Below are 18249 nucleotides of genomic sequence, written 5' to 3'. Positions count from 1 at the left end.
GACCCCCTTTTCCAGCACGCCCTACCTTTCCCCCTTCCTCCTTCCACCTCTATCGTGGAAACCCACGGTCAACTTCCCTTTTGCTCTCTCCTTCCTCTATCGGAAAGGGCGGACAGACACAGCAAACTTTCGAGCTGTTATGAAAGGCACATGTTTTACCTCTTTATTTCCTCCGGTAACTAAAGGTACTCCACTTGGAAAATATTTAAAAAATACTGGTGAGCCTCAGAGGACCCGGAAAAATTGACCAATAACTTTTCTATGAGCCAGTTTCTGTTTCGTTTTCCAGGATTGTCGTGACGCACGTGGTAGAAGACAATCGCTCACTCGTACGCCATGCTGCCACTTGTTGTGTGGCATCGTGCAGAATGCCACCTCCGTGCGAAATTTTAGCAGGAATCAGCCAGCGGCTTAGCTGGAATATACGTTTGGCGCTCCTATTAATGCAACGCGCAGTATTCAGTTCTCCCGTAAGGGTTAACGACCACGAAAAGCTCGAAGCAGGCTGACCTTATCGGGAGGAGAGCGCCACTTCACGGGCGGCTTTGCGTTGTCGTCGTCCGAGCTGTCGTAGCGCCAGTCGCTGGTCGCCGGGCTGATCTTCGCCTCGCTGGTCAGGATCAGGTGCGTCCCCAGTTGACCGCTTGACGACGACGAGTCGGACAGCGGCGAAAGAGGCTGCCGGTGCAGTCGACGAAAGCAATTTCAAGACACACTCTCGGGAACAAGTTCGCGTTCACGTGCGGCATGCTTTTCGATTTCCTCATTTTAAGCGCCAACTATACGTAGTATGCACGTACATCATTCAAGGATACTCCGCGACTTCCGGTTTACGGTGGCACCATGCTGGGGAACCTATAGGCCTATGCGCGCCTGTTGATAAGGTTCCCCAAGATGGCGGAAGGTAGCGGAAGCAGACGACAGCAGCGGATGTGACGTCACGTGCATACTATGTATATAGTGGCAACCAAATTTCATTTTGGCGAAATTGGCAATATTGCGAAAGCTCCAGTCTTGGTAACGGTCTAATTTCCTTATTGAGGTATTTTAAACGCACCTAAACACATGTCCCGTGCAGTTGTTCGTTAGCGGATGTGACGCACGTCCGAGCACGTCACCATCGAGATCTTCAGTGCGCCGCGAGTGCTGCCTAACCTCGGACGTCATGCCGACGTGCCGCGCTGGTTCTCAACGTTATGGTTCGTGCGTCGTTTCTGGCGAGCGGTAATTACGACGTGTGTTTTTTATAATATTATTATTGTATTGGCATCGAAAACATCTATTTCTGCAACTTTTTATTACACGTACACTCATATTTCAAACATAGAAGTTCGCTCGGGGGCGGCTTTACATCTGCGCTATCCGAAACTATGCTTACAGAGTGGTCCGAAATTTCGTTGCAGTTGACCTATAAAAGGGACACTGAAGAAGGCAAGTAAGAATGTACCTATAAAATTGGTAAGAAATTCGTACATTAGACCTGAAATACATCCACCAGTCCCGTCTGCCTGCAGATGTTCATCATGACCATTATTTATCTTGCCTGCAGGTCGATGGCCGCTCCTGGCAATCACCATTTACCCCTCTATCTTGCGTCGGTTGACTTCATTCTACGCCTGCAAATTCATTATTTTCACCACCTAGTTCTCCGCCATCCTGGAATGCACTTCCCTTACATATAGGCACTGACTCTGGAACTCTTATAGAACACCAGATGTCAGCTCTGTGCATTGCATGCAGGGCCGGCCCAATTCCGTTCTTTCATCTTCATCTAAACTAGAACATCTGCTACACCCGTTTTCTCTCATTCATACATCTGTCACTCTGTCTATTAACCTCGCATTTGCAAGATTCCTCGCTAATGAATGTTTCAGAAGTCAGACATAAAAAAAGTAAGGGCGGGGACGATTTCACAAATTTGAGAGGAGCGTAAACATTTACACCCTTTTACTGGCAACAACGGTGAGTGCAAGATTATGCAGCATGGTTGGCTACGTCATCCGTCTTTCGTAAGCCCTGCTACTGAGCGACGCCGAACTAGTCCTCACAAACAGCCAACTACTTGATTGCGTCCTTACTCGACTAGGCGAAGCAACGGGCGAGGCTGCTGCATTCGGTGATACTGTTTCCTTTTCCTCCAGCTGGCGTGAGTCCATTCCTTCGACGACAAGATGCTGCCGGTACAGCATGGACAGCTCCCAGTTTACGGGCGTCCACGTGGGTAGGGGGACCAGGCAGTCACGCAGGCTCTGACACACGCACACACAAAAGAGCCCAGTGACTCGGCACACGTTCAAGTGACCAACTGTGGATCAAACGAGGGAAGCCTCAGGCTGGAACTAACTCGGAATCGAGGCTAACTGAGGCTATTAACCACCGTGAAGCAAGTTTTGTACGAAAAAAATCCGAGGACACCTGAGCAGTTCTTAGTAGTTGCGAATGCGAAAGCATTCACAACTACTAAGTCGCAGCCAATGGGAAATTTCGCTGCTACAGACGCCGCCGGCTTTTTCACTTAATGTACCATTTGGCGCTTCCGCCTCAGAACTAGCTTCAGTAAGGTTACTCTGAAGGAAGGGAGAAGGCGTGACGTAAACAATATGGCCCACGGAAGTTGGTGTGCAGAGGCCGGATGCACTGTGGTCATGCTCTCTTCTAGTATTTTTCATCAGTCATGCCTATTATGGCTTAAGCAGCCATGATTGCTGTGCAAGCAAATATTACAAGGTGGCTATTCTGTAAGTGTCCACCTAGTGGACATTTCCATTTCATCTGTAGAGCAACATGAAAAATTGCCGACAGAGCTTTCTGTTGCTCGATACGTGCTACATAAGTGTTTTTTTCCGAGCGTGGAAGAAGCATGCAGATAGATGTAAAATTGCCGCGCGACTGGCCGCTCGAGGCACGTTGCGTGTACTCGCGGGCTTCTTTCACGCACGGAAAAACACTTTTACGTAGCACGCATCGAGGAACAGAAAGCTGCCTCGGGAGTTTATCGTGCACATGTTTCTCTACCATTTTCTCATTGACACTTGTAATTTATTTATAGTATTTGAGAAGTTAATTAATGAATGAATTAATTAATTATTCATTTATTTATTTATTATTGCTTATTATCGCGTTATACGGTATGCAAAGAAATAATGAGAGGATCTCCAAGCGACGGCAAGCAACATTACCTTAGTTCTGTCCAGCTACGTGGCATTTGCATGTTTTTAATGCTTGGCTCAAATTACGTGGGACACCCTGTATATAAACGCACAGAAATGTTATCACATTCATTTCGCAAACAAGAAGAAAAGTACTTGATGAATCGTACTTTCTCAACAGTAAATTAGCAATAAAAGTGGACAGGGTAGAATACTTGCGTATTACTTCCATTTCTAACCTTGATTGGACAGTTCACATAGAGGCAATTACAGAAAAGGCCGGCCGCCTACTATACGCTTTTTAAAGGAACTCCAAAAATGCCCCTCGCCTCGTTCGAGAAGTGTTTATTTACCAATATACGACCGATTAAGGATGACTCCTGTGTTGCTTGGAATCCTTTCACGTCAACATTAAAAGAGTACATAAATGTACAAGACATCTACGCGGTAATTTAGACATTTTTGTCAGTTCTGAAATCCAGGAGAAACTTTGCTGGAAAATGTTGTCCTCAATTTCTTTTACATTTACAATAATCACACCGGTATCGATAAATATGTTTCGTCAACCTCCGCATTACGTATACGAACGAAAAGCCAATATAAATAAGGGAGAGAGTATAACTGTCGCATTAACGTTCTCAAGTACTCGTTTTATCCCAACACAATTCATCATTAGAATGACCTGGGATGGTATGTATGCGTAACTTCTTAGACGACATTGATACTATGGTGTGAACCTGGTACTTTGTTACACTGTTTCACTCTAGTACGCTTTCATACTTTCTGCTCTGTCTTTACCGTTTCCTAACATTTCGTCATCCAATTGTATCCTTAGATGCCGTGTTTTTCTCTTTGTTGGTGCCTTTGCCTTAAATTTAATTTAAAATTTAATTTGAATTATTAGACCCCCCTCTTATCACAATGCACTACGGAATCTATAGATCTTCAATGTTTATCAATGTGAAACCATCGCACGTGCGAGCTGTGTCGACTTATCTGTTCTAAGAAACCATAAGCGCTGCCATACGCTGCCGTCATGGCGCAGCAACGCGTGTTCAGATGTTGCGCCCCAGTAGCTTCCCCTTCATTGTCACAGGAAGCCTACAAGTTTTCGTGCCTTACATCGTGGCCTCAGAGATCGAAGAACCCGCGTGCTCCACCCCGACCTCAGAGGCCACGCTTGCGGAATTTATTGAGCAGGCTCTCAAGCGGGCCCCCTTCACTCGCTTTTTTACAAGCTTTACGCACAGCCTTTTCAAGCATCTCAAGGCGGTCGGTTGAATAAATCATTTTCTTAAATATTCGAGAACAGGAGCTTGTCACGCATGACTGGAGCCCCGGTAATGTGGCAGGGTCACCTCAATTGCTCGCGAACGCTCACCAGTCCGGTGCACAGGATGAACACGACGGCGTACACTGGAATAAAGCTGACTTCCACCGCCTCCAGCCAAAAGATGGCGCCTTCAATAAATGGCGGGTACCGTTTCTCTCGTGGACCTTGCATCAGCTTGGCCGAAAGCAAAGCCTGCATATTCCAGAGTTGCCATTCATTCATTCATTCATTTTTAGCGCGTCCAATATCACTGTAGTTTTGAATAATGGAGGTAAAGTGGCACAATAAAAATTTGAAACTTATAAAGAATGAGGTGCGGGGGAATGACACGGTGTCATTGCGTAGCGTTAGAGCGAACGCCAAGACAAGAACGCGGGTGGCATCACTAAAAACAAAATGTAGTCTTGCTAAAGATACTGGAAACCGCTCAGAATGTTTCACGAGGTGTAAAAAAGTAAGATTATGACTGATCGTGATAGTCTAGCGCACTGCTCAAAATTTAAGCAGGAATTATAATTTTAAATTGACACACTGGGTCGCGAAAGATAGTATGTCGCGCCAACTTGCGGTGAAACCTCGGTACTATAGAGATGGATGCACTCGGATTTCTGTACAGAAGTCGGCTGTTATAAAGTGCACCACACTTATTGTTTGCAATCGCAGTCCTCGTATTGTATCGGCCTTTTCCCTTTATTCTAAGCGCATTACGAGCTAACATTACGCTAACAAGCGGCGCTTCTTCCACGGCAACGAGTGGAACGGCAGGCACTGGCGTGACCTGTGGCGTCCTTCATCGCGTGGCGACGCAAATAAGTATTTCGTACGCGCGCAAGCTTGCGAGAAAGTGGCCAGAGTCCCGCGGTCTCCTTGCGAGCTACGAAACTGTCGTGCTTCCGCAATCAAAAGCCTACATGTGGCTACGCGTAAGAACGCTGGACTGCGTATAACTTGCAAAAGCGTCGTCTCGCCTTCGGAAACATAGCTTGGCTTGGTTTGGCTAAAAACAATGCCTTACAGTCTTAAAACGTAAGTTTACACCTGCACTCTTTTACTGGAATTTCGATGCGCCCGGACACACCTCTGCAGACATTATTATTGTGCTCTCGTAGCCGCTCATTAAGGCAGTACCCGGTCTGGCCTTCATACTTTCTTGCCACATGTCAGAGGAATTGCATACACAGCGTCCCTGCACGCAGTCCACAAATTGTTTTCTGGGTTTTCTAATAATCTGCCCAGTTTAGCAGATTATGAAGTTTCACGGAATGCATTGCCAGGCTGGTCTGATGTAACATGCATCCAATTTCCGGCATGCTTGTTTGCGACCAGAGCTAAAGAATTTTCCTTGTAACTTCCACAAAGGTTATTATCCTACGTAGGATCTCTCTTTTTTTCCCACTCCTATACATACAATATGCCTATTAATTTCTCAGCGTTAAGATAAGGCTTCATTGTCGTATTTCCTATACATATTCACATGAAAAAAAGCGCTCCACAGAATTAACAGCGATTATGAATATGAACATTGTAGCATTGTAACATTGTGAGGTGGAAATTGGAGACACTGGAAAGAGAATGTCATTTCGCTTAAAGCAATTAGCATAGTTTATTGCTTCTTTTGACACGGATTACTAATATTTATTACCATTTCACTTAAGTTAAAATGGCTGAGAAGTGGCACGTCGACGCTTGTGAACCTAAGGTCCCTAGATAAAACAAGTAAAACATGTTTTATCTAGGGACCTCATGTGAACCACAAGCGTCGCAAACAGGCTAAGTGACGATTTGTATCCGCCTCGTTTCAATGGGGATGCCAATAAATCATCATCATCACCGGAATAATGTAGCCGTTTGAAGAGATACGATGTTAACATATTTGCGTTAGCGAGATCTAGCCTCACAATTGATGTGTACGTGATGTTCTAAATCAAGAAAATTAATTAAATTTGAAACTTGCACTTCTGAAATTCACTTTGTCTTTTTAGTGATAAGGTGGGCCAATTCAAACTGCACCTCTATGACTTCTAGCTGCAAAAAAAAAAAAAAACAGAAAGTGTACTATTCTCAAACATCCTCCAAGGTGGCCCTGTCAGTCAAGCTACCAAGGGCTCCAGAAGTGCACTCTGAGTGTGCTCAGGAGCTGGTGCTCATTTCACCTTCGAGCTAGGATGTACAGTCTTCAATATAATTCGCTTTTATCCTACATCATGGAATCTGGCCTACATTCTATGCTGTAGAAGATGGAGTGAAAAGGTGGACCCGGGGCCTTTTTGAAAAAAAGAACACGTTTAATGCAATAACGTTTATTGAATCAATCAAGACGTTTAAGCTGCAACCATCCTCGCAGTCTTTTTTTCTTTTTTCTTCTTTTTTTCTTCTTTTTTTCTATTGTGGAGCCCAGGATTAATATGCCTATATCAGACGGGCATCAGCCCTCGGGAATGAAGGGAAGCACCACATTTCTCCCGTTTAACTGGGCCAGTGAGGGCGCTCGTGCCCATGCCCTCCCCCTTCCCTCCCCCTGGCCTCATCGTAGTTCCAAAGCGTCTGCCGGCTACACAGAAACTCTAGTCTACTACTCACGATAAGAGTCAATGGCGTAACCGACGTCCAACAAACGTTGACAAAGCCGCCTGGATCCTCGTTCGTCATAATCCTAGAGTCGACGCCGAGCCTCCTGACACCTGCGCATCGAGCGCAAGCTTTGTCTTCGAGAAATGAATTGTTATCGTTGACACAAATTTATAAGAGTGTCGCAAAGTGTTAGAATGACCCCAACAGGAAGGCGCACCAGTGTTTTCCGGAGTGCCGTCATTACTCAAGCAGAAACATTGGAGTAGCTAAAAACTACTGCAGGGCTTCGGTATGGTTGCGACAAAAAAAAACGGACCCCTTGGAACACCATTATCTTCTCTCATTGTACAGCGAGGACTTCAGATTTAGGCAGCCTCGATGCCTTTAGGTAGCATAAGAGCGTTTATTGGCATGTTGCCTGCTCCTAAGCTTAAGTACTATGTGCTCACGCACAACTACGAGCGCATGACTACTATGATGCCTGTGGTTAAGAAAATAGAGAGAAGAAAATGATGATCTGCGTTTACCGCCTTGGCTTTGAAGTACCACTGGCTAACAATACCAAAGCACGATACGAGATACGACCGGATCCGTTACAGGCATAGGGAGCGGTACAAGGTAAATAGAGAAGTTTTGAGGAGGAGGAAAAAGAAGATTACGGAGATTTATTCAAAAAAAATGGCTGTGGCTTAGGTAAGGTTAAGCCCAGGATGCGAAGCATACTAGCCTTTATTTTAGTTGTTGAACCACTGTTTAGCCTGGTGAACTGCTGTTGCTTGGCTATATTTGGTTCGGCTAGACGAAGAAACAACTCATGCGTTACTCTGCTTCGCCTTGGACGCCCCGCATTGGACGCGGTGAGCGTCGAGCAACGCAGCGTTCGGCGCGGCAACGAAATGTGCGCCTGAGCAAGCGACGCACGCCTGAGCCTTAGCAACAGCTCGTTTCTAAGGCAACACCGCATTCAGTAGAGGCGCTTTTGTACCGCTTTGAAGCATCGTACTCGTGGCTCAGTGGTAGCGTCTCCGTCTCACACTCCGGAGACCCTGGTTCGATTCCCACCCAGCCCATCTTGCAAGAGTTGAGCCAAAGCCACTTCTCCTCTGTCGTGACGTCACGGTGTCACGTGGTATTCAAGGCGACACCGCCGCGCCTGAGGAGCTGGGTTGAGCTCTCGTAATATGCTTCGCATAAAAATGATAAAACGAAAGCGTGTATAGCATACCTGATTAACTTAAGCAGGCTAAGTGACTATTCATCACCACCCCATTTCAAAGGGTATGCCAATAAGTCATCATCAATCATCATTATGTGGGCATCATCTATAACATGCTGAATAACAAAATGAATCGCGTGCAAATCACACGAAATACGAAGGGCCTCTGGATATACTTCCGCGAGCACTTACCGTAGAACTGAAGGATGACAAGGACCTCGAGTGCCAGCAGGAAGAAGCGCACATCGCTTTGACTTTGCGACACGACGGCAACCACTTTGGCACCACCCTATATGAGAAAACGGTGAACGTTGAGGAGAGATTTAAGTTTGCCGCAACGTTTCAAGCGACCAAGAGCAAAACTAGCACAAGTAATTACGTATGGCTTTTAGCAATTATCTTCTTCACGTCCACGTTCTCACTCGATAATCAAACACGGTGAAGACAAAGAGGAAGACGCAACATTTATGTGCTCGTCCTGCTTGGCGCTGTTCAAAACAGAAAGCATCAGCCAACACGACCATACTCTAACGCACTGATCTCGGCTATTGCGACGTTCACACTGAAATGACTACTCAGTCAATTTTAGTTCCATAAGCATCTAATCACAGCCTATAACGCACATTTTGATGGTCCGTGGCAGTACATAACACTATCTACACATGGCTGTATTTATCTTTCTTTTTTCTACTTTAGCTGCATGTAAAACAGGAGAGCACGTTGTTGGGCGAGTCGGTCGTACATACTTAAAGAAGGGAATTGCGCTAAAAAAGACACGGACGAGTAAGGACATGGACGGGCGCAAACTCGCGACTTTGCGCCCGTCCATGTCTTTTTTAGCGCAATTCCCTTCTTTAAGCATGTAAAACACTGTATGCCAAAGTATGAAGCAATAGTGATAGATGGGCAACGACGCCGGCACCACATTTGCAAATAATTTTCCTGTGACGAAAAGGAACGCGCAATACGGCCACCTGCATACGAGTATCAAGCGCGCCTCGTTCGAAACTTGTCTAAAAAGTTCTTTCTTTACGCGTAGCATTATTCAATGGAACAATCTCCTTTCCGATATATTTTGTGCAGATGATATTGAGCATGCATTGCTCAGTATAATAATAATAATAATATTTGGGGTTTTACGTGCCAAAACCACTTTCTGATTATGAGGCACGCCGTAGTGGAGGACTCCGGAAATTTTGACCACCTGGGTTTCTTTAACGTGCACCTAAATCTAAGCACACGGGTGTTTTCGCATTTCGCCCCCATCGAAATGCGGCCGCCGTGGCCGGGATTCGATCCCGCGACCTCGTGCTCAGCAGCCCAACACCATAGCCACTGAGCAACCACGGCGGGTGCATTGCTCAGTATACCTGAGCTACCATTAAACGCGAATGTCAATTTTCTTTTCTCTCTCTTTTTTTTCTGCGTTTAGACTTTTTTTCGTTGTCTTCCTCCCTGCCCTACCGCCCGCTTCTTTCCTTTAGACTAAGCATCGCACGGGCTTCGTATTGTTATCGCGGCGTATTATATTTGTCTTTGGTGACCCGCAAGAGGGCAAATGCTCTCTCGTCAGGCTGTTTTGTTGCTTGCCGTCAGTCATGTTTTATCAGTGAACTAGTATTTCTCGCTTTGTTTCCTTTTATTCAGAATTCATCACCTGTTTATTATTCTGCAACTATTACGGGCTAAATTGTAAACAATGTTCTTCCCCTCCCGCGTGGTCTTGAAAGACCACAGTGTTCTTTAATTAAATAAATACATAAAAGATCGATAATTGATTTTCTCATTCGTAAGAAAGAAAAGGGCAGTCAACTTGCACCAGAAAATGATATGAACTCTTGTCCCTGGAAGTTCTTACAAAGTAGGCTCCTGAAGAAATGGAACCCGAGAATAGGCAGCGAAATCTCTCAGTGTTACCGTCTCAGTGTTGTTATTGGTTGCCCGATCTGTGCGGAAGATGCTACGAAAATTCAATTCTGAGATCGATTCCAGGTTCCTGCGTTAATTATCCATCCTACTGAATAAACGGTGAGAGAGAGAGAGAGAGACTACGGATGCCGGAGTTTAAGGACACGTAAGGCAGCTAGCTCTCCATTGTTTAATGCAAGCTTATAGGATTTGCTCCCAGACCATCCTAGGACAGTCCACAGCTCTCTACGCAGCTATAGTAACAGTCGCGGCCTCAAGCTTTCACTCATTTTGAAATGCTCAGATGTCAGAAAACAACTGGGCACTCAGTGACGGAAGAACCAGAAGTCACAATGGAGCCTCATCGCCAGTCCTTTGTTTGTTTATACAGGGCGTTCAAGACCCTGGCGACTAAAACACAACGCGACCGGTATAAAACGCAACGCTCCTGTGCCCACGTCCCAAGTTCAGGGGAGAATGTGGCGCATACGTACGGGAAAGCTGGTGGCGATGCTCAAGAGAAACAGAAAGGCGCAGACGACGAAATGCGTCGCCCTCCTGTTGACCAGTATCGGCGGAAACGACACGGACAGCAACTCCACGATGATGTCGGGCACAATGAGCTGCAATTGCAGAACTTTAGAAATGCCCTCCGGCTAGGCGCAATGTCAGAACTGCATTTATTAATTAAAGGGCCACACGAAATGTCATAAATGTTTTCGCTGTACTTGAACGTCGCGTACACTTTTGTGTCAACAAGCTTCGCTACAGCGATGCAAGGCTGAGACTGGCGATATAGGTTCTACCTGCTTGACGCACAACCAAGGTTTGTTGCCATGCGGATTGCATTTTGATGAGTTATCGGCGTGTGAGCATACTTGAGATGGTAATTCATTTTCTTAAAATCTAGTAGCAACACACGAGAGACCGGAGTGAAGGGTATAATATACACACAGAAACAGAGCAGTGGTTTCCAAAAGGTAATTGAAGAATTCGCTGAATAAGCGCACGTACTGATGTGAAAAACGCGACAAAATTGACGACAACCCAAGCAGCGATAACATCAGTGTTCAAAGAGTGTGCTTTGAACACACCTCCTACTCCCCAACCGCGGGAAAGAAAACCGCTTGTATCGGTGACCAAGCTGACGTCTTCGCCTGCCTGGCAAGAAAAGAAAATTTGAAAACTTGCTAAATGGTGTCAGAAAACATGTCGACCATGACACGTTTTCGGCCTCTGCGATCGCTTCCGGCGCATGCAGCCGGCAAAAGCATAGCATTCACGATTTTGTAATTTGTTTTTTTACTCCAAATAAGATGTGGGAGCTGATTTTAACACTTCTAATATTGTTGCTGTGTTAGTATCCGAAAAAAGAAAGGGCGCGGCACGCGGATCAACTCACAAATTTGGGCAGCATCATCGAAACCACCCACAGTGAATGGACGCGACTCCAGAATTCCGGGTGCGGCACCAGACTGACAGCCTGGGGAGTGATGCTCACGATGAAGTTGAAATCTGCGATTAGAGCCGTGTTAAGTGTTTGCAGAGCTAAGCATGACCGAAGCACGTAAACAGTGTAATTTTCATATACGACATCTTTGCACGTATTAGCAAAAATTAATGCTTTCTTACATGCGTATTCTTCGGCGAGCACACATGGGGGCCGCATGCTGCCATTAAATCAAAAGACGTCACAGAGGAGCCTATCCACAAGCTGCGGCAACTGAGAAAATATCAACATCAATGTAGTAATAACAACGTAACTGCCTGTAGTTTAAATATATTTTGATGCAGGGATTTTTCTTTCACTTAGATTTGTTTATACACACTTTGTCTATCGCACAACGTTAGGTTGTGTTGCTGAGTCAAGCAGCTGTATCTAGGGCTTCGTGCTCTTTCGAATGAAACTAATCAGAAGCTAGCCTCTTGTTTGTTGTTTCCAAGTTTACCATCCTTTGTCTGTTTTTCGGCGCCAAACGAAGTCATTTGTTAATTCCCTTGCCGCATTCTCCCTTCATTTTTTTTTCCTGGCTACCTAGTTACCTCCTCAAAAGGATGGAATGCTTGGCGAGCTTGTACAACTGCATTTTGTAACAGCAGCTCAAAACGACGAGATACAAATACGAAGAAGGCTACGGGACAAACGCTTGCATCGTAGTCTTCTTCGTCTCTTTGTGCCGTTGCTCTGCGCTGTTGGTACAAAATGTAGCTGCCATGAGCTTCACCCTCGGCAGATGGCGAGGAAAATCAACACTTCTCCCACCACTGGGAATCAAAGTGATGCTCCTGCTGCAATGCGCATTTGAAAGTTAGGCGCGCTAACCACACCGCAGCGGTTGGCACAGCTGTGACTTGACAATGCGTAAACTCCAAGAGCAGTGGCCTTTGTGCCTGTACTATCGAGGCCGCAGCGGGCAGTATACTGTAGTGAACACTACGTTGTGTTCATCTCAAAGAAGTCGTTGGAGCTTGTCATGGTGCATTAAGTGAGCTAATTTCCGCAGGAATCTCGAACGGGCACATCAACACTTCTTGAACACTCTAGGACAACGTTCGTGATCTGTAGACATCGCTGCCACGAACACGCAAGCCAAATATTACTCCGCTGTATGCAGTAGGGTGGCCCACAATCTTGCATAAAAGATCGTTCACTCTCACCTGAAGCTTTAGAGGCCCGTTTCTCTCATGTCCAACCTACGACGTCATAGACCAGAACGAGACAGCCCGTATGCACTAGCAATTGTTCGTGACTCTTGAGTCACTTCCTAGCGAAAGGTCGCGCCGCCGTGCACAACCCCCCCCCCCCCCACCTGGTCTTATAGCAAACGGGGAAGTGGTGGTTGTTAACGCAGTCCACCCGCCCTGCAATCGCTCTTTTGCCACTACAGGGCACCTTTGTCAGACGGCAACCTTGAAGGGTTTCCACAAGTGCACCGCGGAAAGATGAAAAAGTAAGGCTGGGGCAGTGGGGCAGGGCATCGTGACAACACAAGGTAAACATTGGAAGGTAAACATTTCGCTCTTTGTATCTCCTGTTGTTGTTGTTTTATCAGAGAACTTTAGCTTGTTCATAGCCTTCTTATCGTTCAGGGATTACCGGTCCCCTGTACGTCACTACGGTAGCGAAGCTGGTAGCGACATCTTGTGACGTTTTGCCCAAGCTCAATGCTTCCGAAAATTTCTGTCGCGTCAGTTTCCTCGTCGGACGAAAATCATAAAAGGACTGCACGTTAACAATTATGTCACTGCCAACGTTTTACACCACCATTTAAGTAGAATACTATAAATCACTGCAGTATTATCTTCGTATGCTTTCTCGTTAAGCTCCGAGCCCCTAGGCGTTGCTTTCCTGTCAACCGGGATTCCGCAAGCGGTAATACGTTTACGAACTAGATAAAACTATCTATTAAGCCCTCTTTATTTTTTTCTACGGGCATGATATTCGTACAATTGCCTAGAGCACTCGCTTCAGTTTGTCCTCAGTTTCGAAGGGAAGTCGTCGTGTGGCCCCTTAAGGTCTGCCGATTCTTTTCGTCATTCCTTCTTTCTCCTACCCGCAGTGCATGATGCGAAAGCGGAACACACGAGGGCGTCGCCCTGACAACGACCGCGCACCTGCGTCCACTAGCATGTGCACGCCGATGCCCGTCGTGTGCGACAGGTGCCCCAGGAATAGGAACGAGACGACCGTGCCGATGCCCTTGCTCGCCGTGTCCGCCACCAGGACGAACATCACGTCCCTGCGATGGGAGAAGACGCGTGAACGTGCCGATAGAACGCACCCTCCGCACAATGCGGCAGTATAGCGTAAGCACTCTTATTTTTTAATACGGCACGTTTCTACAAATCGCGATTCGTTGCGACGTGTACAAGTGTTTCCTTGGGCGATGACGCAGCAAAAATTTAAAGGCCAGCTTGTTTGAATTTGTAAATATAGCTTATAGTTTCGGCCGGACACCGGTGTTTATCAAGAGGGATCGTACAGGTTTATGACAGCTATCTTATATCGTTCAGGTGGCGCATGGAGATATTTCTGCAACCAGTTGAAAAGAAACTTTCAGACAATTCCAGAAAATGCAGGTGCCATGAACGCTGATGTATGTATGTATGTATGTATGTACGTATGTACGTATGTACGTACGTATGTATGTATGTATGTATGTATGTATGTATGTATGTATGTATGTATGTATGTATGTATGTATGTATGTATGTATGTATGTATGTATGTATGTATGTATGTATGTATGTATGTATGTATGTACGTACGTACGTACGTACGTACGTACGTACGTACGTACGTACGTACGTACGTATGTATGTATGTATGTATGTATGTATGTATGTATGTATGTATGTATGTATCTGTGTGCGTGTGCGTGTGTGTGTGTGTTATTTTATTTTTGCGCGATGTACTATTTTGCTGCACCTATATTCCCTTATTGCGGCTGTTTTCCGCCTGGTCGTAACACCTTTCTTCGTCATTGTTGCTTGAAGATACTGATAAAATATCGGAGGAAGCGAGTGAGTGTCAACTACAATGCAGGCCTGCGCGTACCAGCTTAGTGTTCTTCGCGTCCATTTCCAGCCGCAAGCGCAAGAATATATTGCACGCCTTCTCACTCTTGGAATCTGTTCCCGAAGCTGTTCAGTCGTTCGATGCCCATGTAGATGGTCCCAGTGACGCCCACGCTCTCCAACGACACGTACAGGGCGTGAGACCACATCTGCGGTAGAATGGGCGAAACGTTTGTCGCTGCGGTTCTCATTTTGCTGGTTATTTACGAGCAGACTCGGTGATTTGTTTCCTCAAACTAATCCATTTTGATGAAGCGGCCGACCACGCTGGACGGTTATTCCGGTGGCCTGACTTACACAGATCGAGCTCTCCTCAATTAACGCGACATTTAATCCAACATAAGTTTATTAAGTCGAAAGCCTTAGATGGCTCGTGGGTCGAAAAATCCGTTGTCCGGCATTATGGCACCAAAATTCATACGGAGTCAAACACTCGACCTATTGTGGAATTCGAACCTGCGACCTGCGGCGGTGATTAAGGCGAAGTTGGTTAAGGCACTAGAACCCATGACCCAACTTGGAGATATGGGCGAATCGGCCATATCTCCAAGTTGGTTTTCACTTGACATCGTGAAGGTGGACAGTCGAACCCACTACCTTTGGTGTTAATTAAGGCAAACTTTAGGCGTAATTAATTAAGATACTTAATTAAAGCAATCGAACCCACCATCTTTGGTGGGAGTCGGACCCGTGGCCTTTGGTGGGAGAAAACAAGTAATGGGAAGTTACAGCGCATTCGAATGAAAATGTCAAGTACTGAACATGCTGCCCTCTTTAAAGCCATACATGCGAGAAGGACCCACCGGGTGCAACGAAAGCACGAAACTAAACTCTTAGGCTAACTAACGAAACTCAGATATTTAACTAATATGTGGTACAGAAAGCGAGAAAGCCGGTAGACTGTAGCCGAAAGACACGTTCTCTTGTAGAAACTGAAATTGTTTCCGAGAAGAGCAAGTGACGGCTTGCTGGTACACTCGCCCCAGTTTCAATACACAGTGTCTTCATTATCTTTTTCGTGCTTTGGTACTTGTGACGAAATGAACTTGTCGTTTGCGCTGTTATCAGGTGGAATCCACCAACGTTTGCCACCCAGATGCCACCTGCGCCAACCCGGAGTCCACGTCGACGGCGCGAACACGCCTCGCGTTAGACGATACTCAAATCCTGCAAGTGCGCTTCTCCACACACCTAGAGTGTGTTCCAATATGCGCTTGCTTTTCACCTCTGAAGGAGCGCCGAGCCAGCTGGAGTGCGCTCACAACTTAACGACTTTGCTCTGCTACTGTAAATACTAGGTTAATTAGAAAATAAAAGAATGTTGGTTCAAGCTAAAGTGTTATTTTCGGTTGAGCACTGACATCAGGATCACGCACCAAATTTGCCAAGACATTCAGGCTTCAAGTCCAAACCAGTGACACAAAGACAAGTCTGTACGGATAAATCAGTCGTTTTAAGCCCGCAAAGCACGCCACCTGAAGTTACAAAAATGAGCAATCCCAATTGGCTGGCGCATATATGCATATTGTGCTTCAAGTGGGCAGCATGCGTATTACTTTTCTATTCTTCAGTTGTCACTGACTGTAGAAACCATGGAGGAAGGAAAAACATAGGGGGTAGCATTACGTCACGCAGCCAGCCTTGGCAAGCGAACGTTCCGTGAAGCTACAGCGGTGGTCCAACACGTGACCTCTTGCGTCGACATCAAAGAATCATCAAGATTTCCTGAGACGTTTGGTTCCCAGTAGAAAAGCCAGTAATTTTTAATCGGTGCGCGTTTGTTCGGCTGCCCTGCCATGACTCTGCCTGCAGAGCGGGAACACTAAAACCAACCGCGCACTTTGACGTGCGATCACGCGTCGGACCACCAGGTTGATTTCAATCGCGTTGCGGTATGCTCCCTCTTATCCTGTTTCCTTCCTCCATGTATAAAACCTTCTGAAAGGCGTCTCCGCGCCTTGACGCCACCTCACGTTGAGAAGAACAACCTAACAAGAGCGCATATTATCACTGTAGCCTGTGACAACCTAAGAATTACAAACGAGCTCCACCCACAAAAAACGCACAGCGCCTGCTCTTCATCTCTGAAAGAGAACCGTGCCACATGGAGTCCGCTCATAGCTTAACGGCTTTGTTCTGCTAATGTAAGTGCTAAGCACATTGGAAAATAAAAGCTAGCTGTGTCCAGCTAAACTGTGGACTTTAGCTGAGCAGCGATTTTAGGAACCCTCGTAAAATTTCCCTAGACGTTCATGTTTCATCCTGAAACCAGTGACAAAAAGACAGATCTGTACGACTACACACGAGATAACGCTCGATGTCGGGGAAACAAGCGAACCTTATGGGTTGCACATTGGGTGTAACTATGAGCGAACTCCTACTGTCTCGGCGTTCTTTCATATCTGAAGGATAGATTCACTGCGTTTTTGTGTGTGGAGCTTGGTTGCAATTTTTAGGTTGTCACCGACTATAGTTTTAACACTTTTCGTGTATGACCCTACGGAAAACACAGCGTAGCTTAGATTAAAATTATGAGAAAGCGTGACTATACGTTTTGCTGTGAGCAGACGACCATACCGCCGAGTTTTCAAGCCTTCCGCTCAGCTGCCATCTTGTTAGGACAACTAATAGCCAACGCCATTTTTTACTTCGATACTGTCTTCGCGAAGCTGTTACTTTTGCCACCTTCTTCAGAACTGAACGATGCTTAAGATGACAGCTGTCCGCGTAGCTATATAATTAGCCCTCTACGACGAGTACTATGGGTGTTAGTTTGACCTTATCAAGATGACGAACCTCAAGCTAGAATCGCTAGCAGCAAGTTTATGGCATGCTGGATGTGTTGGAAAGGCTGTTTACGCATCTTGCATATCATTTATTGCTATTCATGATGACGACAAAACGTTTACTCAGACGGGATGGCGCTTTGGCCTGTTGTCGAAAAAAATGACCAACCCTTCCCCTACCGAAAAATGGGGGTAAGCGAAGCTTGTCCTGCGTGCACCTGAAATTCGTCCCGGTTAAGTAAGCCACAGGTGCCAGATTGCTTCAGCCTCCTGCTACGTCAGCTCGGATCTTCTTCTCGTTGCTGTCGGATTACTTGGGCTCATGCTGCTCTAGCGGCTGGATCGGCGCGCCCTTTCACGGGCGAGTTCTCGCCGCCGCTCGTTAAACGCTGCCCGTTCCTCGGGTAAGTGCACAATGTGTGGCCATCCCAGCCGCTTTCCGAGACTGAACTGAACGGAAACGAAGCCGGCGCAGCGCGTGAGAAACTCTTTCCTGCCCTTTCCCAACTCCCAGGTGGAAGCGAAACGGCTCTGATTGGTAGCGCGCGTGGCGTGAGCGCGCGCCTATGCAGCTGAAATCCTTGCTAATGACTCACGCTCCGGCGCCGGCGCAGCTGTCAAACCTCCCTTTCCGCAACTGCTATGCTCTGGAAGCAACTGGGTTTTTGCGTGACCACGACAACGCCACTTGCGAGCCAATACAAGCTT

At 46.4% G+C, this 18249-nt stretch overlaps 2 protein-coding genes across 4 annotated transcripts in view; one reads left to right on the top strand and one right to left on the bottom strand.

The window, feature by feature from the left end:
• Positions 1 to 18249, top strand: part of LOC135921873 (uncharacterized) — a 221653-nt gene that overhangs the window by 101193 nt on the left and 102211 nt on the right. Inside the window, exons 2-3 of one of the 2 annotated variants that reach the window (XR_011508144.1) lie at positions 13738 to 13984; positions 15824 to 16080. The exons of the other annotated variant lie outside the window; for it this stretch is intronic. The gene's annotated coding sequence lies outside the window, so the exon portion shown is untranslated. Of the gene's footprint in view, positions 1 to 13737; positions 13985 to 15823; positions 16081 to 18249 lie in introns of those variants that run through there. 2 annotated transcript variants of the gene reach the window in all.
• The window catches only part of LOC135921882 (uncharacterized), a 39836-nt gene that overhangs the window by 12635 nt on the left and 8952 nt on the right, over positions 1 to 18249 (bottom strand). For both annotated transcript variants that reach the window (XM_065456282.2, XM_065456283.2), the window contains 9 exons: positions 14801 to 14904; positions 13793 to 13917; positions 11580 to 11692; positions 10672 to 10800; positions 8462 to 8558; positions 7063 to 7163; positions 4531 to 4674; positions 2079 to 2249; positions 511 to 678 (listed from right to left, as the gene is read on the bottom strand). In XM_065456282.2, coding sequence (XP_065312354.2) covers positions 511 to 678; positions 2079 to 2249; positions 4531 to 4674; positions 7063 to 7163; positions 8462 to 8558; positions 10672 to 10800; positions 11580 to 11692; positions 13793 to 13917; positions 14801 to 14904 — 1152 coding nt within the window. The remainder of the gene's footprint in view (positions 1 to 510; positions 679 to 2078; positions 2250 to 4530; positions 4675 to 7062; positions 7164 to 8461; positions 8559 to 10671; positions 10801 to 11579; positions 11693 to 13792; positions 13918 to 14800; positions 14905 to 18249) is intronic.

The sequence above is a fragment of the Dermacentor albipictus genome, chromosome 8 (genome assembly GCF_038994185.2).
Source record: "Dermacentor albipictus isolate Rhodes 1998 colony chromosome 8, USDA_Dalb.pri_finalv2, whole genome shotgun sequence".
NCBI classification, from domain to species: domain Eukaryota; kingdom Metazoa; phylum Arthropoda; class Arachnida; order Ixodida; family Ixodidae; genus Dermacentor; species Dermacentor albipictus.
Note: the sequence above shows the minus strand (reverse complement) of the source record. Positions and strands in the feature narration are given on the sequence as shown.